This window comes from Akanthomyces muscarius, chromosome 1, assembly GCF_028009165.1.
Source record: "Akanthomyces muscarius strain Ve6 chromosome 1, whole genome shotgun sequence".
NCBI lineage: Eukaryota > Fungi > Ascomycota > Sordariomycetes > Hypocreales > Cordycipitaceae > Akanthomyces > Akanthomyces muscarius.
The window spans coordinates 6,252,374-6,274,423 of record NC_079241.1 but is presented as its reverse complement, the minus strand read 5'-3'; the positions used below and the strand labels follow the sequence as shown (position 1 = coordinate 6,274,423).

General features: G+C 55.7%; 8 protein-coding genes across 8 annotated transcripts; 2 read left to right on the top strand and 6 right to left on the bottom strand.

Annotated features, from left to right (window-relative positions):
- Positions 1-559: 559 nt before the first annotated feature.
- Positions 560-2,163, top strand: LMH87_007129 (uncharacterized protein; the record flags this gene model as incomplete). The annotated part of the gene is made up of 2 exons (XM_056192168.1): positions 560-746; positions 881-2,163. The coding sequence occupies 2 exons, from the start codon at positions 560-562 to the stop codon at positions 2,161-2,163; spliced, it is 1,470 nt and encodes a 489-aa protein (XP_056060414.1).
- Positions 2,164-2,745: 582 nt separating this feature from the next.
- LMH87_007128 (uncharacterized protein) lies at positions 2,746-5,151 on the bottom strand (the record flags this gene model as incomplete). The annotated part of the gene is made up of 1 exon (XM_056192167.1): positions 2,746-5,151. The coding sequence occupies one exon, from the start codon at positions 5,149-5,151 to the stop codon at positions 2,746-2,748; it is 2,406 nt and encodes an 801-aa protein (XP_056060413.1).
- Positions 5,152-5,575: 424 nt separating this feature from the next.
- Positions 5,576-8,834, bottom strand: LMH87_007127 (uncharacterized protein; the record flags this gene model as incomplete). Its single annotated transcript, XM_056192166.1, has 4 exons — positions 5,576-8,471; positions 8,523-8,642; positions 8,702-8,741; positions 8,801-8,834. 4 exons carry the CDS (start codon positions 8,832-8,834, stop codon positions 5,576-5,578), a joined length of 3,090 nt encoding a protein of 1,029 aa, XP_056060412.1.
- A 1,263-nt stretch (positions 8,835-10,097) lies between these two features.
- On the bottom strand, positions 10,098-10,416 carry LMH87_007126 (uncharacterized protein; the record flags this gene model as incomplete). Its single annotated transcript, XM_056192165.1, has 2 exons — positions 10,098-10,203; positions 10,253-10,416. The coding sequence occupies 2 exons, from the start codon at positions 10,414-10,416 to the stop codon at positions 10,098-10,100; spliced, it is 270 nt and encodes an 89-aa protein (XP_056060411.1).
- Positions 10,417-11,878: 1,462 nt separating this feature from the next.
- LMH87_007125 (uncharacterized protein) lies at positions 11,879-13,703 on the top strand (the record flags this gene model as incomplete). Its single annotated transcript, XM_056192164.1, has 4 exons — positions 11,879-11,986; positions 12,174-13,297; positions 13,356-13,464; positions 13,518-13,703. 4 exons carry the CDS (start codon positions 11,879-11,881, stop codon positions 13,701-13,703), a joined length of 1,527 nt encoding a protein of 508 aa, XP_056060410.1.
- Positions 13,704-14,427: 724 nt separating this feature from the next.
- Positions 14,428-15,436, bottom strand: LMH87_007124 (uncharacterized protein; the record flags this gene model as incomplete). The annotated part of the gene is made up of 4 exons (XM_056192163.1): positions 14,428-14,640; positions 14,727-15,070; positions 15,170-15,268; positions 15,370-15,436. The coding sequence occupies 4 exons, from the start codon at positions 15,434-15,436 to the stop codon at positions 14,428-14,430; spliced, it is 723 nt and encodes a 240-aa protein (XP_056060409.1).
- Positions 15,437-15,829: 393 nt separating this feature from the next.
- On the bottom strand, positions 15,830-17,197 carry LMH87_007123 (uncharacterized protein; the record flags this gene model as incomplete). The annotated part of the gene is made up of 1 exon (XM_056192162.1): positions 15,830-17,197. One exon carries the CDS (start codon positions 17,195-17,197, stop codon positions 15,830-15,832), a length of 1,368 nt encoding a protein of 455 aa, XP_056060408.1.
- Positions 17,198-18,333: 1,136 nt separating this feature from the next.
- Positions 18,334-21,816, bottom strand: LMH87_007122 (uncharacterized protein; the record flags this gene model as incomplete). The annotated part of the gene is made up of 3 exons (XM_056192161.1): positions 18,334-19,184; positions 19,245-21,015; positions 21,100-21,816. 3 exons carry the CDS (start codon positions 21,814-21,816, stop codon positions 18,334-18,336), a joined length of 3,339 nt encoding a protein of 1,112 aa, XP_056060407.1.
- Between the last annotated feature and the right edge of the window lie 234 nt (positions 21,817-22,050).

Sequence of the window (22,050 nt, the reverse complement as noted above, 5' to 3'; positions counted from 1 at the left end):
TGACTAGGGCACCCATGCGTTTCGACTAGCATGCAGTGATATGCTGCCGACAACGGGCTTGCAGGATAAGCATCTAGTTGCTTTTCCCCCTTGACGGGAGAGCAAACAATTGATCAAGTTGTACAAATTTGCTCCGTGCTACTCTCAGTGTGCTCAATTGGAACAGGACAAACCTCCAAACAGATGATAGTGAAGATGTTTCTGACCCTAACCATGGCCCTTTTCCGGGCCAGCGTGGAGCTTTATTGCGGAAGCTCGGATATCGGAATTCGGATCCCCGCTATCCTCTCTTTGCACTGGTCTTCACGCAAATTCTCCCCCACCTTCGACGGAGGGGTCGATGGACATAAAGTGGTTTGAGTCCGTCTGCTTCTTCTTTTCGTCTCACGACTCTGTAGCTGATATGCGACATTGCCTATTCAACTGCCTCAAGCCCGCCCATCTATCCGTCGTTGCCTCGTTTGCGCCTTTACGTCAGACCGTGCCAATTGGTGTCGCTCACCGTCATCACTATCGCTACCTTACCACCTCCTCCACCACCACCACCACCACTCGACCCATGGATCTGTCTGCTTACTCTGAGCGCCTCCGTGGCGGCGCCCCGGCCAAGTTCCCGGCCGACGCCAACTCGCTTGAATTCGCCCAGAAGCTCGACTCACAAGACGCCCTTAGCCATCTTCGCCATGAATTCATCCTGCCAACCAAGACCTCCATCAAAAAGACTGCCCTCGACGGCACCCTGCCCTGTAGGTTCATGAATTGATAGCTTTTGACCGGCGTCATTGAGTTCCCCCCTCATGCGCACGGCCATCCAAGCTGACTACCCCCCCTGGTCTCAATTCCCATTCTTGCTGACCACCATTTTTCGCTGCTCCAATAGCGACCGCCAAGACAAATGGTACTGCTGCTACCAATGGCACCTCTAGCGAAGATCCCGACGTCGGCATCTACTTTGTCGGCAACTCGCTCGGCGCGCAGCCCAAGGCGGTGCGCAAGTTCATTGACGCGCAGCTCGAAACCTGGGCGTCCATCGGCGTCAATGGCCACTTCAAGACGCTGGGCAACTCACCCCTGACGCAGTGGCAGGACATGGCCGAGGACTGCGCCAAGCGGTCGGCCGATCTGGTCGGCGCCTCCCCGAGCGAGATTGTCATCATGAACACCCTCACCATCAACCTGCACATGATGATGGCCAGCTTCTACAAGCCCGACGCCAAGCGCCACAAGATCATCCTCGAGTGGCGCCCCTTCCCCAGCGACTACTACGCCATCGAGAGCCAGATCACCTGGCACGGCCTCGACCCGGAGAAGAGCATGGTCAAGATCGAGCCCGACGAGAGCTCCTACATGCCCACCGAGAAGATCCTGGCGACCATTGACGCCCACGCCGAGGAGACGGCGCTGCTGCTGCTCCCCGGCATCCAGTACTACTCGGGCCAGCTGCTCGACATGCCCCGGATCACCGCCTACGCCCGCGAGCGCGGCATCGTCGTCGGCTGGGATCTCGCCCACGCCGCCGGCAACGTCGAGCTCAAGCTGCACGACTGGGACGTCGACTTTGCCTGCTGGTGCACCTACAAGTACATCAACGCCGGCCCCGGCGCCATCGGCGGCGCCTTCGTGCACGAGCGCCACGGCGCCGTCGAGTGGAACGACGGCGCCGACGGGCGGCCCGCGTACCGCCCGCGCCTGACGGGCTGGTACGGCGGCGACAAGTCGGTGCGCTTCAACATGGACAACAAGTTTGTGCCCACGCCCGGCGCCGGCGGCTACCAGGCCTCGAACCCCTCGGCGCTCGAGCTCGCCAACCTCGCCGGCGCCCTCTCCGTCTTCAACAAGACGACCATGCGCGACCTGCGCTCCAAGGCGCTCGTCCTCACCGCCTACGCCGAGACGCTGCTTGACGGCATCCTCGCCGACGCCGGCGACGACACCCTCTTCCGCATCCTGACCCCCCGCGACCCGCTCCAGCGCGGCACCCAGCTCAGCGTCATGCTGCGCGAGGGGCTGCTCGACGGCGTCAACGACGCGCTCGAGCTCAACGGCGTGCTCTGCGACAAGCGCAAGCCTGGCGTGATTCGCGTCGCGCCCGTGCCGCTGTACTCGCGCTTTGAGGATGTTTGGAGATTTATGCAGATTCTGCGCGGCGCCCTCAAGGTATAGAACTGGAGGAGAGCCAACAACGTGTGTTTATTTTGGATGTTTTAGCATTGTCTACGTACATGACGAAAATAGCATTAGATAGAGCCCATATTAATGATGAAGACGAAATTCAGATGTATTGCATCATGCAAGGATCCATGCTATTCGTGTAATATGACTTCGGCCGGCCGTTGCTATGCGTCTGGATCGCAAGACTATACTTCGTCTGTTTAATAACATTGAAATATCAACGCTAGCCCTCCCTGTGGAACAAACGTTTTATTTAAATCTGTAAATTAGCGTTATCGTTAAAGATAACGTACAAGGAATTAGTCAAAGTGTCCATTCTCCCCCGAGCGGTTGGTGTCGGCTCTGGCCGTCGTCGCTCCAGTCCACCTTCGCCCAACAAACCCACATGTCCGCATGACTGTTTTCCTTCCTTGCCCTAACCGACGTCAAGGATTTATGACATAAAACTGAGGATACAAGAGGCCATGTCAGTATCGCGTCTCTCCGATTCTGGCTAAATATAGCGTAGCGAAATAAAGGAAAACAACGAAAACAGCGTAAAAAGGGAAAAGGAGCAGCGCCCATCCAGGTAGCTTAGAAGTAATGCGCAAGGTCAATGCCGCCGCCTGCATCCAATAGCGGAAACAGATTCACCGCATCGTCTTCGTTGACGCCAAAGGAGTTGCTCCAGTAGTCCGCGTCGGGTGTGTACATGGACTCTGACAGCCCGAGAAACGCCGAGTCAATGTCCCCGATGCGAGGGGTCGGAACGGCAGCACTATCGCGGCGTGCTTGCCACGCCATTGGCGATGCTACAGCTGGATGACTCCGCAGTGTACCGCTCTCCGCCCTGTTCGATGCTGGTGTCAAGCCGGGGGCTGGTGCTCCTCGTCCCGTCGTCGTCGTTGCCGGTGTCCGAAGCGCAGCTGCTCGAGGGCCAGCAGCTTCCCTCGGCGAGTTGCTTCCGCTCCCGCCGGCACCGCCAGTACCACCCATCGACACACGGGCACCATCGTGCGGCATCAGGCCAAACAGCTGACTCGAGCTCTCCGTTCGTCTCGTGCGCTCCTGCAGCTCCCGCCTCTCCAGGTCCTCCAGGGCGGTCGTGAGGAGCGACTGCGCGATGAGGCTGTACTGCGCCGCGTGCCCGTCCGTTTGCGCAAAGTGGTCCAGCGTCTGGATCGACATGCGCGCGTACTTTTCCAGGATCCGGCCGAACCCGCCCAGCAGGCCGACGCCGAGGACCAGCGACGCGGCAAACAGCCACGACACCAGCAACGGGGCCCGGTGGTGCAGCAGGCCTCGCTCCATCAGGTCCAGCACCGGGTCGACCATTAAGCTGGCCGCGTCGATGCAGGCATCCGCCAGCTTCGTCTTTCCCGACGACAGCGTGGCGGCGCCGTGCGGCGGCGCAGGCGCGTCCGCCGACAGTCTCCGATACAGCTCGTACATGAGAAACGGCCGCGAGACCAGCATGACGGCGTAGTAATACGTAGAGAGAACCTGACACGCGCCGCTGACCTGCGCCTCATCGTCGGTCGCGACGACGTCCTTGAGCGGCTGCAGCCAGCGGTCCGACCAGCCGCGCAGCTGCAGCGAGATGCCCTCGGTCAGCTGCAGCGAGATTTTGCGCCGCGAGTAAATCTCCACGACAATCGTCTCGGTAATGAGTAAAATCTGCACCGACGCATTCAGCAGATCCAGAACCTCGTGGCCGTCGTCGTCAAGCGCGCGGTACGACACGGTGCAGTCAATGTCCGACGTCGCCGGCGGGCGGCCCATGGACGTGCTGAGGAAGAGGTCCACGGCGCGCAGGCTCTTCCACAGGTTGTCGCGCTGGCGGTGCACCGCCTCGCCGAAGCGCGCATTCACCTCGGTGCGGTGCACGCCGATCGAGTAGGCCGCGCGCGCCGCGACGCCGAAGAAGAGGAACGCGCCGTTGATCTGGCACGAGCACAGCATGTACACAGTGATGAGCACAAAGGCCTGCACCGTCTCGGCGCTCAGGTCGCCGCTCATGTCGACGTACGCCCGGCTCCTGGCGTGCTCAAAGTACTCCTGCGCCAGCGCCTCGTCGTCCGTCAGACGCCCAATCGCCAGCACGAGGTACTTGATGGTCGAGGCGCCGTCCTGCGGCCGCCGGTGCGGCTGGCCCTCGGACCAGAGGAGCAGGTCGTCGAGCAGCGTCGCGCGGTCGTGGAACAGGTCAATCATGCCCGTCGTGGTGGACAGGTACGCGGAGACGGCGGCGGCCACGTCGCCCGGGTGCACCGTCGGCGCGCCGTTGGATGTCGGCTCCGAGACCCCGCCACCGCGTCGGGGCGGATGCGCGGGTGCATTTTCCAAGACGGAATAACGGCTGGTCTGCGGCGCAAATGCGTGCTGGCTCACGCGGCTGGTCACTACCTGCCGGACAGACTGGAAAAAGGACAGCGGCGCGCAATCGCCGATGAAGATGAGCTTGCCGTGCGCGTCGCGCAAGAGTCGTGCCTCGCGCGGAACGTCTGTATCGTCCTCGGCAGCCTCGGTGGGCTGGTTCCGTATTGCTCCGCTGTTCCGCCGCCGCCGTTCAGCACCTTTACTCGCCAAACTCTGGTTTGCTTCTGCAGTCGCTGTCTGGCGTCGGGCATAACCCTGGCCTCGATTGCGCGCCCCGGCCGGGATCCGCGCGCTCGCCGTCTCCCCGTGGTGGTCTTCTTCACCCTGCAATTGCCGGCTTTCAGCACTTGGAAGCGGTCGTTGTTGTACATCAGGCGTCGGCGACGCTGTGCCTGCGCCGATAGTTCCGGGCGGCGTTGTCGTGCCGTGAGCGCCGTGCGCGGCATTCCGTCGGCGCCGCTGTGCCGAGTAGTGACAGCTATCGCCGCGCCGCCGGCCTGCGCAGTATCCGCAAGGAAGTTTGCCGTCGCATTTTACTTTGCGCGCCTTGCAGCCGTCACAGGCGTTGCTGACACGGCTACGGACGTAGCGTGGCGAATTGCCGCCTGCTGTGTCGTCCATGCGTGTAAGTTGAGTCCGCCTGCCCCTCCAGTGTAACAGCAGGTGTGTTTTGGCGCCTCTCAAGGAGCTTTCGGAAGCTGGTGCACATACAAATGTAAGGTGGAGACATATCCGAAACAGTGCGAGCTGGGTTCGGTAGCACTGTGAAGAAAATCTTGGTCCAGACGGCGAGTGCAAGCATGGCACTCTTCGTCGCGAGATTTCGTCAATCTAATCATGATAGTTTATAATATTCTCAAATTCTTGTATCAGTCTCTTTCATACAAATTATACAACGGAAAGCAGAAATCGTTATTCGAGCTCCGTCCGTCTCACATGGGATTTCCAAACGCCAGCAGCAACCGTGTGATGCGGTTCCATGATTAGAAACTGTCTGCGGCAAAAAAGTATAGATAAATCAAAACGCCAGTTCATAATATTTACTTCATCGCAGGGCCGTATTTCCCTTGCTTTCTTGTCGTCGCTGAGCCGAAACAGGCGCTCCGACGCTAATAGTGACGCGGCGAGTCTGGCTGGCCATCTGATCCCGTGGGCTGGAGCCCGTATTCTCGGCACGAATACTGCCGCCGAGATTCATTCGTCTAGCCTGCGAGGCAGTGAGGCTGCGCTCCTTCCATTCTGAGGGCGAGCACGACATGGGTGGATTCCGCTTCCGCTCCAAGCTTCCTCGACGGTGTCGCGAAATACCATTGGTTGAGCTGGCAAGAGAACTCGGCATGCTAGGACGAGCCCCCGTGCGATCACCCATCGTCGGCCCAACCGAAGATATGCGCCTCGCGCCAGATGCAGATGCAGGCGCAAGGGCGCTCACTCTACGAGGCAGCTCCTTCTTGGCCGAGTGCATAGCATTGCGAAGCTTACGCGGGTCAAGCAGACTGGAATCTGAGTCTGACCCGGAAGCACCAGCTGAGGGTGGGCAATTCTCATCCATAATTGTCTGCAAAGAGTGCTGGGGACTGTTTCTAGTTCCCTGTGACAACGGCGGTGGCGACTTGTTGCCGCTCTTAGTGACGTCGAGTGTTCGGAGAGGGGAGGTCCTCTCCGTTTCTGGAGAGCTTGGCGAGAGACTCAGGCTGAGCGTGGGCGGCTGGGGTAGTGGTGATCCAGTTGGAAGCATGGAAGGTCGTGACGATTTGCTAAGGAATCCTGCCTGGAAGCGGCTGGGTTTTGCAGCGCCTAGGCTAGTCGCATCTGGAATAACCAAGGTTGACTCATCCTCCGTAGACTGGTCGTGGCTCGAGACTGTGGTATCTTCTGCAGATTGCTCGATGATGTTGGCGGGCTCCAATACCTTCTCGGGCGAATTGTTCTTGAGATTCTTAGGCGTCTTTTCAAAGTCTGCCAGGGTGCCCTCCTCTGTCTCATCATCTCGCCATCTCACGCCACTCTTCTTGCTCTTCTTCACTGGAGTAAAAGTGACAGCCTTCTTGGCCGAAGTAAGCACCTTACGCCTTTTCGGTGAAGACTTTAGAGGGCTGGAGATGGCACTCTGGGTCTCAGGCACTGGAGCCTCGAACGCCTTGGCTTGTCCGAAGAGAGAGTTCTTCCTCGGCGAACTCTTTCGCAAAAAGGAACTAGACTCTCTTATGGGGACAGAGCCGTCAGGTTTGACGATTTGTGACGCCGAATTGAAGCCAGTGTGCAGTAGTTTGGTAAAGACTCCCTTTGCATGGGCCACCGCGCTCCGTTCGTCCATAGCCAATATATCGGAAAGCGACGTCAGAATTTCGAACTGGGCAGTCAGCAACATCTGCAGCATAGCCGCGTCGCCAACTTTCTCTTGCTCCAGGACTTCGTGGTACGCTTCGCGGCTAAAGTTTGCCTTGATCAGCTCGGCTTCGCGGTTGAGATCATTAACCTCTCCCGTGTCGGATCCTTCGGTGGTCTGCAGCTGCTGGATGCTATGAGCCAAGGCAGTATCAATGTGGCGTTCCCAAGTAGAGTGTTCCAATTTTTGGTGAATATGCTGGCGGCTATGCTCCAACTCGATGAGGATGCCCTGGGCAGTTTTGCGAACAGCAGATAGATTGTCCGGCATTGGACCAATATCGGCCCTTTGCTCACACACTGCATCGAAAGCTGCCACCCAGCCAGTCAGGAGGGAAATTCGTCTCTCAAAGCCTTTGAGTCGCTTCATGTTTTGGATGCGCTCGTGTCTATCAGCAGCGGCATTATCGTAGGCTGTGCGTAGACGCTGCACTCCTTCTCTGGCGACAGAATCTCTCTTGTCATACTGTTTGCGGAATTTCGCAAAGAAGATCTTTTCGGCGTCTTTTTGTTGAGCCTTTAGCTCGGTGATGAGTGCCATTTGTTCATCAATTTTGACCAAAAAGTCCTTGACATGGCGGTTCACATTGAAGACGTTTCGGGTAACCTTGGTCTGGATATTTTTGGCTCGGTTCGCGTAACGAAGGGTGTTTTGCGTCTCGTCAAAATGGGCACTAGAGGGGGAAACACAAACAATCATGACCGTTTTGCAGTTGCCGCCCAAAGAGAACTTCAAAAGTCGCGTGAGCTTGCTGTTGCGGTATGGGACATGCGCACGCTGCCGACGGTCGCAAAGTGCGTTGATACAGCCACCCAAGGCGAGAAGCGATTTGTTGATGTTGGCGCCTTCTGTGAGGCGTTCACCACGGTTCTTTGTCACTGAGGCTCGCTCAGACCCAGCGAGATCAATAATGCTGAGTGTCGCCATCGTATGAGGTTCGTTGAGGTCCGCGTTTCTGTCTTTCTGCGCAATATTGACTTGCAGAACAGCGTGAGATCGAGAAGAAGTAGCGTTGGCTTGCGTCGGGGATACTGTGCGGTATTCGTTTCCTTGAACAATAAGATCCATGACTTCCTGCACGTCTTTGGGATGGTGGCTTGTCAGGCCAGCAACAGTGACTGCCTGGTTGCTGTCTTCACGTAAAATCAATCCAGCTTTGCTACCTCCTGGAACTAGCAAGTCACGAATAGTTTCGTTGTAGATTTCCAGGTAGCTCAGGCTGACTTCGGTCGACTTATCCTGACTCCGCTCTCCAATCTTTTCGAAAAGCTCCTGCATTGTGAGAAAGATGATACCTGGCGACTGTGGCGTTCCGGTGATTGTGTGTGTCTTTCCGCAACCCGTGGCGCCGTAAGCAAAGACTGTGGCGTTGTAGCCATCTAGGACGCTATCGAGCAGGTTCTTGGTTGTGCCCTCGTAGACATCGGACTGCGTAGTATTTTCGTCAAAGACACGATCAAATGCGAAAATCTGGTCTTTGACCTTTTTCGAGGCGGGGATAACCGATCGGGAGAATTTGTGAACAGGGCTATCTTCGGGCGGATCAAACACGCTTTTACATACGTCAGCTAGATACTAGGCACTCAGAAGCAGAGCAACTTACAGGCAACGCTCGTCCATGACTTTGATCACATTTCGAATGCCGCGCTGGTGCAGCTTGGGGGCTGGCGCTCCTGCAAGAGAGCCATCGCCAAGAAAGAGCGTGTTGTCATCGGTTCGGTGACTGTGTAGCTAATTAGCGGTAGGTCGAGGCAGCGAGGCAGCTAGGAGGGGTTGAATTACACTTGTGCTGCTTCTCGGATCGTGAATGGCCGAACGCGAACTGCTCGACTGTTAATAACGAGATAATGCCAGCGTTGGGTCGGGGCAGCAACAACTCACCCGCGACGGTAATAGATGACTGCGCATCGGCCATTTTGGATTTTCGGTGCGGTTGTTCGTATTTCAGAGTTCGTTGATGGATATCGTATAAAGTGTATTCGGAGCCCAGTCTCAAAATCTCAAACTGATAGGGCCGTTTTTGCGCATGGAAGACGGGTTAAAGGAAAGTGGTGCACAGCAGGCCGCCGCGTGCAGTGTTTGCTAGTCGAGGGGGCAGGAGTGTGCAAGCATCGGTGAAGTGAAATACAACAGGGGGACCGAGATGACGGGCTATGGAACAAACGAAAGCGTTATCGTGCAATGTAGAGCTACAGCCAGAAATAAACAAATTGCCCTGCTAAGTTGATTGAACAATAAATGCCATTCATGCACGTCAGTTGCCAGTGACGTCCATTGTCTTTGTTGTTTGGCTTGTACACGGTTGCCCTGACAACAAGCCACCAGGGTCTGGTCGCGCTAGACCATCAATTTGCAGTGCCCCTTGCTCTGCCAGGCCTATTTTTGGGATCGTCCAGCTATTCCCTGCCATGAATGTTTGGATTTGGAAATTAAGGATCAATGCCGTGGCAAAACAAAACACTCGATGCGGTGATTGTTCGTCGTATCTCTCGTGCCCGTTGCAGTGCCCTGACCAAGAGTCTGTAGTAGACATTTGTACGCGATTCGGCAATTGGACGTCATCACGCATCAGTGTCTGATTGCTACAGAATCATCACTTCGTGTGGACCGAGTAGTCTGCGCCGATAAATGGATCATAGCCATCTCGAGAATAATATCTTTTGAGGAATCTACACCACCTACCTTCACCACTTTTTGGTCAGGTTGATGGTACCCGGGTACTATATGAAGAATTTATTTCCGAGGCAACTCTACTATTGTTGATGGAGAGGTGTTCGGTTTACTAGAGGCTGCTTCGTGAGATGGCGCTGAGGAAAACGTAGTCTCAATATTAAGAGCTGCGTGTGATTGATCGGTCCAAAGTCGTCAGTCTCTACGATGCGGTAATCAGGCGCATTGTGCGCCTAAACTAGTAGCTAGTGTAGACCTTCAGGCTACGACGACGTGGTATCCGTATAAGGATACCACACCTTGAGCAATGGGCCTGCTCAGACACATCTGTGTCTCAAGTCTATGCGAGAATTGCAAGGTCTGAAGTAGGCGCCAAGGCTCCCCGACAGTGAGTCGGACAAATTCTCCGAAGATTTGCATACGTGCCGTGTTTTTGCAGTCTGGCTGTCTCGGCAGACACGCAGTCGTCCGGATCTCCGGACTTGCTATAGTAAATGCGCTCTAACCCTCAGTCATTATCTTTGTCATCGTCATCTGGTAGCTTCTCGACTTTATCTGATCGCATGGCTGCAGCCACAGAATTTTCCACGTATACCATCCCAGTATGTCTCAGTCTAAGGCAGCGATTAGCAAAAACGATAAGTAGAAGCTAAGAGGACTGGCCTTTCGAATAGAACAAACAATCTCTCGGCCTCGCGCTCCCTCTCCTCGATGGTCATGAGCGGTTTGTCCGAATGGCCTTCCCTGTCCCACAGCTGCCCAGTGATGGGTTTGATTATGGATGAGCCACTGGCACTTTGATCTTCACGAAAGTCTCCAGGGGCCATCGAAGCCTTCAAGGAGCAAAGGAGGCCGGATGAACAGCCATATCCAGCCTTCTTGTCGCGATGGCTTTTTAGACAAGGCGATGGTGTTGATCAAGGTGTTCCCCTGTTCGAATATATGCCCAGCGTCTAGTAAATAACTAATGTGATTGAAGAGCATCGATCCGGACGATGAGTTCCCTGGGGCAAGGCTGGTAATTGTCGGCACCAATCACTCAGCCGCAAGCCTACTACCTCATCTCGGCAATGATGGAGGCCACGCACGGGAGAATCAACACTTGCCAGTGCCGGGCTGCCTATTACATTCTGTCGCGGACATGATGCCATTCTTCACGGAATATTACAATTTTTTGAGCCCAGATCAGATTCAAGCCCGAGAAAGCTGAAGCGGATCTTGATCATCTTGATCAGTTCGATCAAGTCAGATTTAGTGGTGGTGCGTGCGCTGAAGAAGACAAAAAGGCCAGCGGTAGAGCGAGTGAAGCAGCTTGAGGCAGCCAATCCTGACTGTAGTATAAAAACAACTGGGCGCTCAGAGACTAGCTCCGGTACGAAGAAAATACAAAGAGAGTGCCTCGTAGCAAACGATAAAGATGTTGACGTTTACTATCTACTTACGTGTATGTCTTGTACTCCCGTTTTGCGGTCATACTGTTCTATTGGCTGTCACGAACAGGTACAGAGGTACGTGCGCCTGCGGGCTGGAACCCTCGGGGCCGGTGTCTCTCAGCAGCCACCGGCCGGCCACTTTGTATCAAATAAAGTTGTGCCGAGCTCAATCTCGTAAGGGCCAGAGAAAGAGGCAACTCATAGCATGGTACTCCGTACGGGTGTCAGGGTCAGCGGCGGTGTGAGCAGTCCATCCATCTCCCTTTCCATCATTTTCAGGTGGCTGGCGGCGGTGGCCCGGGTCAATCACCTAGGTACCTACCTAGGTGCCTAAGTTAGTTGCGCTACCTAGGTCCCCTGACGTGCCCGGGGCGGCCCATTGCTGCGTGGCAAGGCGCTAAGTGAGCTACCTAATAAGCCCCTAGTCAGGCCAGAACCTCGCCAGGCCAGGGTCGGCGCAAAGCTTGACGCAGGTGGTCTGTCATTCTTCTGGCGGTCTACTGAAGTATTTATCAGTGCATCACGCCGCGATGGCTGGTCGCACGTCAAAGTATCTAATCAAGTAGTTGGCCAATTGACAAGGCGGGTGATGAGTGGAGATGTATCTACCAGCAGCCTGCAAAAAAAGACAGGCCAGATTTCAGGTGCCGATAGCCAGCAATCTGCCGTCTTGGTACTGTCTGCTGCTGGTTGGGGCTCCATGGGCCACAAATTCACAATGGACCCGGCCTCTCTCCCAGCTGCCAGGTCCCGGCTCCGTACCTAAATTTGTCTCGGTCCTCCTCTCCTTCTCTCCTCGTAATCCCCCAGACGTCTCTGCCTCTGCTTGCTTCACCCATCATCAATAGCCGCAGCCATGGCGTCCAAGGCTCCTCATCTCGAGGAGAATATCAATTACATCAAGACACCTAAGCAGGCTCCTTCGTCTTTCGAGGCCCACGACTGCGGTGTTCCTGTCACTGATGTGAGCTCATTTACCCATGCCGCCTTTGCCCCCTCTACCCGTCCCGAACAGCTCTGCCTACCGTCGCCACACAGGTTGCGCACAGAATCCGCCCTCTCCATCTTGCAGACGATCCAATTGAATCAACGGGTTACACTTCGTTGCCTCCGGATCAGCTTCTTTGCTAACGCGTCCTCCTCTACTCTAGTTCCCCACGATTCACAATGCCCCGCTGCCCGCTGAAGGTCCTGGAAACGATAGCTTCTCCAACCTCGTCCTTCTCGGTCTGCTCATTGGTGTCCCCTGGTTCCTCGCCCGCCTCATCGGTGGCGGCATCAAGACCAAGATTTTCTTCGGCTTGATCACCCTCCTCCCCGTCCTCATCGGCTACTGGGCCTTCAAGTCCGCCTTCAGCCCTCGCATCAACGAGCAGGCAAAGCTCCCCGGCCGTCCCGTCGAGTCCTACATCACTTTCAAGAATGCTGCCGACAAGGCCAAGTGGAGAGGCCGCTCCAAGATCCCTATCCAGACCTTCGCCGAGATGTACGTCGACGGCAAGGTTGATGCCAACGGCGACATCCTCGATGTCCTCGAGTACCGCCACGACTGGTCCAACTTCAGCTTCACCCTCGATCTCTTCAAGTTCATCTTCGGTACTTTTGCTTCCGATGTGCTCTTCCACACCAAGGACCAGGACATGGAGCAGATTCGCCCCAACTACGACAACGGCAACGACCACTACGCCTGGTTCCTCGGCCCTCGCATGATCTACACCTCGGGTATTATCTCGGACCCTACTCGTGAGGAAACTCTCGAGGAGCTCCAGGACAACAAGTTGGCTGTCGTCTGCGAGAAGCTCGAGCTCAAGGAGGGTGACACTATGCTCGACATCGGCTCCGGCTGGGGTACGCTCGCCAAATTTGCCAGTCTCAACTACGGCGCCAAGGTCACCGGTATCACTATTGCTGAGAACGGTGCTGCTTGGGGCAACGATGTTTTGCGCAAGGCTGGTATCCCCGAGGAGCAGTCTCGCATTCTATGCATGGACTACCGTGACGCTCCCAAGGTCAAGTACAACAAGATCTCTCAGATCGAGATGGGTGAGCACGTTGGTATTCGCAAGCTTACTACTTTCTTCCGCCAATGCTACGACATGCTCGAGGATGATGGTCTTATGTACGTCCAGCTTTCCGGTCTTCGCCAGGCTTGGCAGTACGAGGACTTCATTTGGGGTCTTTACCTGAACAAGTACATTTTCCGTGGTGCCGATGCTTCTACTCCTCTCTGGAACTATATTCGATCTCTCGAGATGGCCGGCTTCGAGGTCAAGAGGTACGTCAAATTTATAAAGGGTTCGCAGCATTCAGCCTAGAAAGCTAACCGTTCGCAGCGTCGACACTGTCGGTGTTCACTACTCTGCTACTCTTTGGAGATGGTACCGCAACTGGGTCGGCAACGGCGCTGAGATTACCGCCAAGTATGGCCAGCGCTGGTACAGAGTATGTTGCTTGCTCTCGTTTCTACTGACTGAACCGTCACTAACTATTCGCAGATCTGGGAGCTCTTCCTCGCCTGGTCCGTCATTGCCTCTCGACAGGGTTCCGCCACTTGCTTCCAGATGGTGGTTGTCAAGAACCTCAACTCCACTCACCGTGTCAATGGTATTGGCTCACAGTTTGGTCTCTCTGGTGCCCTTGCCAAGAGCTTGGCTGCTGGCAAGAACGCTCTCCTCAAGTAATTGATGACAATTCGAAGAAGGATGTCACCGGGCAACTAGGCTCGCACTTGGAACAGTCGTTCCGCACATCCAACTCTCAAAATGGGGTGCTGGCTTAGCAGAAGTTTGTGTTTTGTATACAATGCACTGGCAACTACGAAGCAATGAGCAAGATCGATTTGAGGCCGTTTCATAATGAGAGGTGTGGAACAGCAACGGAAAGAACTGAGGAATCACGAAAACAGATAAGGCCTTCCATGGCGCAAAAACTGGCGAAAAGTAATGAATGATGCGGGGAATCTTGGTCCACGGCGCTTTTTATTGTAGATTGCTCGGATGATTATAGCCTGTTTAATTTTGTTGCGAAATCGGTCTCGGGCAACGCTGTCCAGGCTGTGGGGTAGAAGGCCGGTGTTTACGTCGTTGAAAAGATATGAATGGTATATAGCGTAATATGCTTGTTCATATAATTCCTTGATCCCTCTAATTGCGTCAGAATCATGTACTGGTACAGGACACATCAAGTGTATAATAATGGACAAGTTCATTCAATTGTATTCTCCATGTTTTTATAGTACATGAGACCTTTCTCATAAAGAGAAAGAGTCCTTTATATCCCGAAATATGAAAACTCCGTGGTCCAATATACCCATTTCCGCCATTCTCGTCATCGAATAGTGTTGACTTGTTACTTTGGCTATTCCCGACATGGTTTCTCTGCTCCCCCTCCTGCTCCACGTCCAACTCAAGCAGCAACGGCAGGCTGGTAGGCGTACCGCGGCAGCTGCGACATTCTCTCCTCGGGGCTGACCTCTGCGTCGTCGTACACCAGCCTCGACTTTTTGCCGTCGCGATCCTTTTTGTTCTTGTCGGGCTCGCCGCCGGCCGCCGCCGAGCGAATCAGCTGATCAATGTCATCGCCGCCAGGAGCAGCATGGCGTTGCGGCAGAGCATCAGCCTAAAAGAGAGAGGGGAAAAGTCAGTCGTCTGAGCGTTTGGGCGGGGGGACGGACTAGAAAGGAAAGAAAGAGGATGAAAACATACGTATTGGTTGGCGGTGCTGTCCGCCGTCGGGGGCAGCGTGCCAGCTTTCTTGTGCGCGCGCCACTCGGCCAGCCGCCGGAGCAGCTCCTCGGCCGTCTCGTGGTGAATCTTCCTGCGGGCGCTGTTGAGCGACTGCCCGGGCAGGGGGTTGCCGGTCGCGAGGCGGCGGTTCTCCTGGGCCTGGTAGAAGTTTTGGATGATGCGCGTGCGGTGCTGCTCGAGAATGTCCTGCGGCACGCCCTCCATGCCAAAGATTTCGACGTCGAGCCCCTGGCGGTTCGGCAGCGCGTTCTCGACCTGGTTGACGGTTTCCTTGTGCACCTGGTTCATATGGACGGAGAGACCTATTTTTGCCCATCTCTTGTTAGATTTTCTTTTTGCTCTGGTCCCTGGCGATGCAAAGGATTGCGGGAAAGGACCGAGGGCTGGGACAAGCAACGAACCTCCGGCTGTGTTTAATCGGCGACCGCATCGCTCGCACTTGAAATGTTTGGCTTTTTGGTGGGAGATGAGGAGCTTTAGGTCTTCAAAGTCTCGTTCGCCTACGCAGTATTCGAATCAGCATCAGTCATCAGGGGATCGGCTGCTGCCGGAATGAAGCGCGCGCAAAGAATCGCAAACTTTGGAGGTCGGAGCATCATACAGTAGTAGCACCAGGGCCGACCGAGCAGCTCCTCGACATCGACGTGGCCGCGTCTTTTCTTGCCCATTGTCGCGAGTGTATATCTGTAAAATCAAGATGCAGGTCCTAACTAGAGGCGATTCAGTCGCAAAGAGGTCGTCGCGACGCTATTATTCGGGTTTTTAGCGATGAATGCTGCGTGCGACGTTTGCTCTGCGCCGCGACGGGGATAAATTAGGCTGGGTAGCTGGCGGAAGAATCTCGGCTGAACCGCAAGGCAGCACGAGGTGGTCGGAGTACAAGACAACATTGTTTCATTTTACAGCGCAAGAATTTAGGACATTAATTAAATTGTATTTGGTTAAACAAAGCCAGATCTTCTCACCATCTTCCTAAATACTATTGCATTCAATTTGTGGCCGTTGGTATTACGCTTCTCTCAATACTGAACTCTGGACATGTCTGGCGACCCACCCAAGCTTCAAGCTCTGGCCTTGACCTTGACCTTGAACCCAACCGGCCGGTAGTTGAACCAGCCATCCCTCTCCAGGACGTAGCGCTTGTCCGCCGCCTCAAAGTCCATCTTTTGCAGCATCATGGCCAGGACCAGGACGCTCCAGTGCCACGCGTACGCCTTACCGATGCACTCCCTCTTGCCGTTGCCGAACCACTTCTTGGCGCCGGGCGGCAGCCGTGCAAAGGCGTCGCCCAGCATCCGCTCGGGCTTGAACGCGAGAGGGTCCTCGAACACGGACGGGTCGCGGTTGACGCCCGCCATGACGATGATCATGGCCTGGTCGTGCGCGACCTGGTACTTGCCGCCCGCGAGCAGCACCGGCGCCTTGTCCGCCGACGGGATGGGCTCAATGTTGAAGCCCGGCGCCGCAAAGGACAGTCGCAGCGACTCGTGGATGATGGCGCCGACGTACTCGAGCTTGGCAATGTGCGCGTGCTCGAGCGATCCGCTAGCCCCCACGACGGCGGCGATTTCCTCGCGCGCCTTGGTGACGACGGCGGGGTTGCGCAGGAGGCAGTAGAGGGCAAAGGTGAGCAAGCACGGCGCCGTGCTGCTGCCGATGGGCATGGTGACGACCTCGTCGACGACCTGCGACTCGGTCAGCCCCTTGCCGGTCTCGGGGTCCCTGCCTGTCAGCAGCGCGGCGAGGATGTCCTGGCGGTCAGTCGGGTGGTCCTTTCTGTGCTGCACGACGTCGGCAGCCCACGCGCGCATCACGCGGATGGCGTTTCTGAACTTGCGCCCGTACAGGAGCGAGTTGACAACCGCCGGCCGCGTTGGCCGCATCACTGCCTCGGCGGTCGCGTCCTCCATGGCCTGCAGCATCGGGTGCGGCGGGCCCGTCAGCGCGCCCAGCTTCTTGCCGAATAGCGTCAGCGTCGTCGTCTCGAGGTCCAGCCGCGCGAACTGGTCAAACGGGGAAATGGTCGTCGTCGTCGTCCCCCAGCCGTCGACCATCTCCTGCGCCGTGGCGCAAATCTCGGCGTGCCACCGCGGCATCGCGTCCGGCGCGAGGTGCGGCGCGATGATGCGGTGCGCGACGCCCCAGCTGGCCTCGCCGTCGTAGGCCGTGAAGAGCGAGTCGTGCACGGCGGCGCGGATCTCGACAACGGGCCCGCCGACGTACTTGCGGAAGCGCTTCTCGTCGCAAATCTCCTCGGCCAGCGCCGCGCCCGCGACAAAGACAATCGTCTGACCAAAGACCTTGATCTGGAAAATCTCGCCGTGCGTCTCGGCGAGCGTCTTGAGCGACGTCCATGTGTTGCTGGGCTTTACGTCAAAGAGGTTGCCCAGGAGCGGTATGCCTCTAGGCTGCGGGATCGGCTGCGCCATGCTGTGTTGATTTCGCCTTTAAACGAACTGAAGCTGTGTAATCTGTAGTGTAGAAAAAGGTGAGCGTTGTAGAAGTCGGCCACCACTCACTCTCCTCATGATATGTTGCTTCTGCAGCGGCGGGTGCCGCTCCATATAACTGTATACCTGCATCGTCGTATTCAGGTGCATTGCCGGCTCTGTATGCAGAAACCCGAGACAAACCTCGCTCGCCAGTACCGCCTTTGTAGCGCTTCTCTTTACCTCTCCTCCCCTCTACCCTCTCGCGTATATACCGGGATGCGGAATGACCCTCCTACCTCCCCTCTGGCACCCGCAGCTGCTGCTGCTGAGGGTCTGCCTGCATTAGTGCGCGGCAACTGTGGGAGACAACAAATGTACATCTTGGACGGCCCTTCCCGGGCACCACTTACGATGATCAGCTTGCGGAGGGGATGCTGGCAAACTGGCCAATTAGCCCGGCTAGGGTGCCACGTAATGTGACGCCACGCAGCAGGAGCTCAGCTGAACTGCATGGGTTCAGATTTGCATTATCAACGACGTTCGTTTTATTGGCTTGCGGGGCAGCTGTAAAAATGATGCCTGCATGTCTCTCTTGAAAGTATTTGGCCATGTCCTGCAAGCTGTGCAGGATGGAGACTATCGTCCACGGATGTACCGCACGCATAAGTTGGCACATCAGCAACCTTCCGTCCTCTGATTCACTTTCATAACATCGAAGGTCACTTCCAAAAAAAAAGCTCATAGGAGGCCAACTGTCAATAGCTGTAATGCATGTCTCAAAGTCGGTTGTCGATGTAGTATTTATCATGTACATTGTACTCAACTGCCAACAGTTTTAATGCTATTATCTTAAACTCATCGTTGATATGTTATCTATCCTGTACATTATAAGTAGTGGTATCTATTTGAATCCCATTGTATCCTTTCGTCAAAAATCAAATGCGCCATCCATAATTCCGAATCGCGAATTCAAGACCAAGAATTTCGCCCGCTTTCATAGCCCATGCGCGCCAATTATCCCATGTCCAACCCATCTCTACCATCATTCGAGTATCATACAGATTGCTGGCCCTCAAAGTGCCGCTATTATTGCCGAGCAGCATCAGGCCATTATCGCAGTCGTCCTCGGGATTCTATCCCGACGTTGCCGAGTTGTTGTTGTCAAACATCATGATTGGCCACGTTTGCCCAGGCTGAGCCGCCTGGTGCATACCGCCGCCCTGCTGCCCCAAAGAGTTGCCCTGGTTGATGATGAAGGATGAGTCCAGCGGCTGATCGCCTTGGTGGTGCATTGCGCCGCCGCCCAATGTTAGCAGAGCATTCGCGCTGTACCGATCGTTCGTGTCTGCGATGGCGGTCGTCCAATCTTGCCAGGTATTTCCGCGGCCATTCCATATGTACATGGCCTCGTTGTTCGTCGGCATATGTTGAGTCGCCTGGGAGGCAAACGCAATCAGAGGGTTTTCGGATACTGAGTCCGCTATCGACGCAACATTCGCGGCTGGGTTGTGGTACAGCATCGATGCATCGGCTTGGTAGTCAGTGGAGCTCATACTTTGCGGTTGAGCGGCGGTATACGCCATGGATTGGTAGTTCTGCTGCGCTGCCATTGGTTGCTCGGAATAATAGCCCTTGCTTGGTGCATCTGCGTCCGTGGGGCTCACAAGCTCCCCAGCTGGTGCTTGAGTGACAACTGGCGCTTGAGCCACTGCCTGTGGCAGAACTTGATGGGTAGCCTTTGGAGTCGCATGGGAGTTCTCTTCATTTTGTGGCTGGCTTGGCTTCCGTGATTGCTTCCGAGGAAGAGAGTCTGAACGACGGCGGCCCTTTGGCTGAGACTTGGGCAACGGCTTGCCTTTGCCAGAAATTGGTTTCGCTGCCGTCTGTTTCGTGTCGTTTTCTTTGTGATCCATGTCATGTCGGATCCAGCTCAGTGTTCGCTCCATGATTCGGCGAATTTCATCTGCAATGCTCGTTTTGGCATCTAGCGAGGGGTGTTAGCTGCATTCTGAGAGAGTAGGGGAGTAGGTCAAACAATACGTACCAAGAATTGCACCAATGTCTTCCAAGATGGACATCCAGCTAGCCATGTCTTTTTGCAAGGAAACGAATTCGTCTTCTGTGGTCTCGAAGCGCTTTTCCCATTGTGCAACCAACATGGCAAATATGCATGCAGAGGCAAACGAGACTGTGTACCAAGTCGTATCCAAGCATTTGAGCTGCTGGATCTTTTGCGCAACATGCAGGAATTCTCGACCAGTCTCTGAACAAATGCGGGTATTGTCTGCAATGATCTGTTTCTCTGTTGTCATGGCCACGCCGGGGTGGCGAAGCGACAGACGGACTTCCAGCACGTACGTGCGCATGAACAAAGGCGCTAGCATTTGTATATCCACAGTGGCATCTTCGGAGAGCTTGAGCGAATCGGGCAAATCAGACTCCCATTGCTGAAGCTGCTCCTCCAGGGCTTCAACAACAGAGACATAGCTGTCAGGATCGCCTCGAACGCTGTGGATGTTGGAAAAGACTTCCATGAAAATCGGTGTGATCTTGAATCCAGCGATGGCAGCTTCAAAGGGACAGGGGATAGTGCGTGACGTATCAATGCCTTCTTCGGCGAGTAACTCATCTGCAATCGGCTCTGGAAACTCGGCGTCGATTTCCTCGACGGCAATGGGAACAGGATACCCTCGACGGCCAGTAATGGAGACGACGGTCATTAGAATGCTCCACCACACCCTTTTGCGCATCTCGTTGGTGAGGTTGGTCTTCTCGCCCTTTTGCTGAAGATTTCGATGCAGGTTGAAGTCTATTGCGCGCTGTAGCACCGCATGCGCAACAATAGATCCGCACCCGAGCTTAGGGAACTGCCGAACGTGAGATGCAATCAGGGCCAAAGCCTGCACAGCCTCCAGATCCCTCGACAGCAGCAAATGATGCCATTTGGATACAGCAAAGTGAAAGTGCTTGTTGGAGAGATCGTTGAGATGATAGCGCTGGTCAGCTTGCTGCCAGTTTCGAACGCCATATTGAAATAGGATCGTCGCAAATACCATGTGGACCTGCGCAATCTGCGCGGCCGTCGGATGAAAGTCCGGCTCATCATATACACGCGCAAGCAATGCCATGAAAGTAGGCTGATGCAGAACAGGAATGAATGCACCCATTGTCATGAAGTACCAGTCCGCGTACGTGAAAGCTTCTTGCCGCGACGGAAGCTCGACCTGGACGGGAGGATTGACGCCTGCTGTGGTCTGAAGAAAGGCATGCGAAGACTTGTTGTATAAAGGCGTTGTATCGGTGGGGTCTTCGGGCTCATCAACATCTGGCATCGGGAATGAGCTTGTGTCAATCGTGGTGCCGAGAAAGGTGAGTTTGGTGCCGCGCATCGAATTGAGCGGCGCAACGGCGCGGCCCGCAACCGTTCCTTTGGACTCTGAACGGCTTTCCAGTTTGCTGCGCGGGAATCGTGGAGAGTAGGAAGGCTTTTTTGCATAGTTCTTTACCCAGAGACATCCTACCTGCGCCCAGTCGGACGTCGGAGACTCTTTGGGGAGCGCCTCTGAGGTTTCGGCATCGGCATCAGAGTCCAGCTTTTCTTCTACCCAGGGTCGGACTTGGACTCCGTTCTCTAGCAAGAGTTTCTCAAGCTGCCGAATGTGGGAGACCATGCCATTTTTATCTCGTTCAAGCTCTTGCATGTAGCCGCGGCGTTCAGTGCGGCCAGAGACTCTGTCGGTGACGTAGCAGTCGAGGTTTAGATTTATGCAATGAGAGCAGCCTTCGGGGAGGGCATCGCATCGAATCTTTCGAACCTATAAAGACAATGATTAGCGCATGAAAAGAGTTGGTGGCACGGGATGCAGCGCAAGCTGCCATGGCCCGCAGCGGCGACGTACCTTGCATCTGTCGCAAGCCTGGCCGGTGCGTGTATAAGATTGCAGGCGGTTCTTGACCACCGACGAAAAGTCCTCTGTCGGTCGCTCTACACGAGCGACCTTTGGTTTGGCACCACTCTGGCTTCCAGCTGCAGACTGCGCAGGGCTATCCTCGCCGCTGCTTCCCCCGCGCTCAACTGGCCGTTTGGCCGATGCGCGGCCAGACATGCTGGACTTCTGCGTTCTGGGTCGGGCGCAGGAACCTGGCGAGATGCCGCTGCCAGCAGAGGCGGGAGAGGTCAGCGCAGAGCTCACAGAGCCCCTCGCGCTGAAGCAGGGCCCGAGGTTAAAGTGCGACGAGGCCGCGCTGGCGGCCGAGGAGGCAATCGAGTCTGGGGAGGACAGGAGCGCAGCGGCGCTGACGTCGAGGGTGAGACCAGGCGGCGCACAAGGTCGCAGCACAGGCTGATAGGAGGAGGCGTCGGTGGTGGTTGCAGTGACGTCGATCGAATGGCGGGGGTTCGCAAAGGGATTCAGGTTGGACGGCCAGACGAGCTGTTGAACGAGCGAAGAATCGACAGCGAGCGACGGCCTCTTGGGGGCGTTGGAAACGACGAGGCTGTGGCAGCCGTTTGGCTGAATCGTTGACGCTGCGAAGCCTGAGCCTGAGCCTGAGCCGCCCGGGCCAACGCCGGGGCGAGGGTCAAGGTCAAGAGCGACATCCAAGTCTAAATCCATGGCGGCGGTGCCTTTGTGGGCACTTTGCGGGGGGGGTTGCTGTACGGGGGCCGCCACACGAGGCAGCACCTGGAAATGGCGCTGTAAATGGGCAGATGACCCGCTGAGGACGACCGAAAATCGCCTAGAAGCCGTCTGTAAGACCGCCTAGAACTTGCGCTAGAGGCTCGAGAATCGGTCTAGCTCCAGGTGGTGGACCGCTGTATCTGGGGGGGGAGGGGCTGGCACCAGACA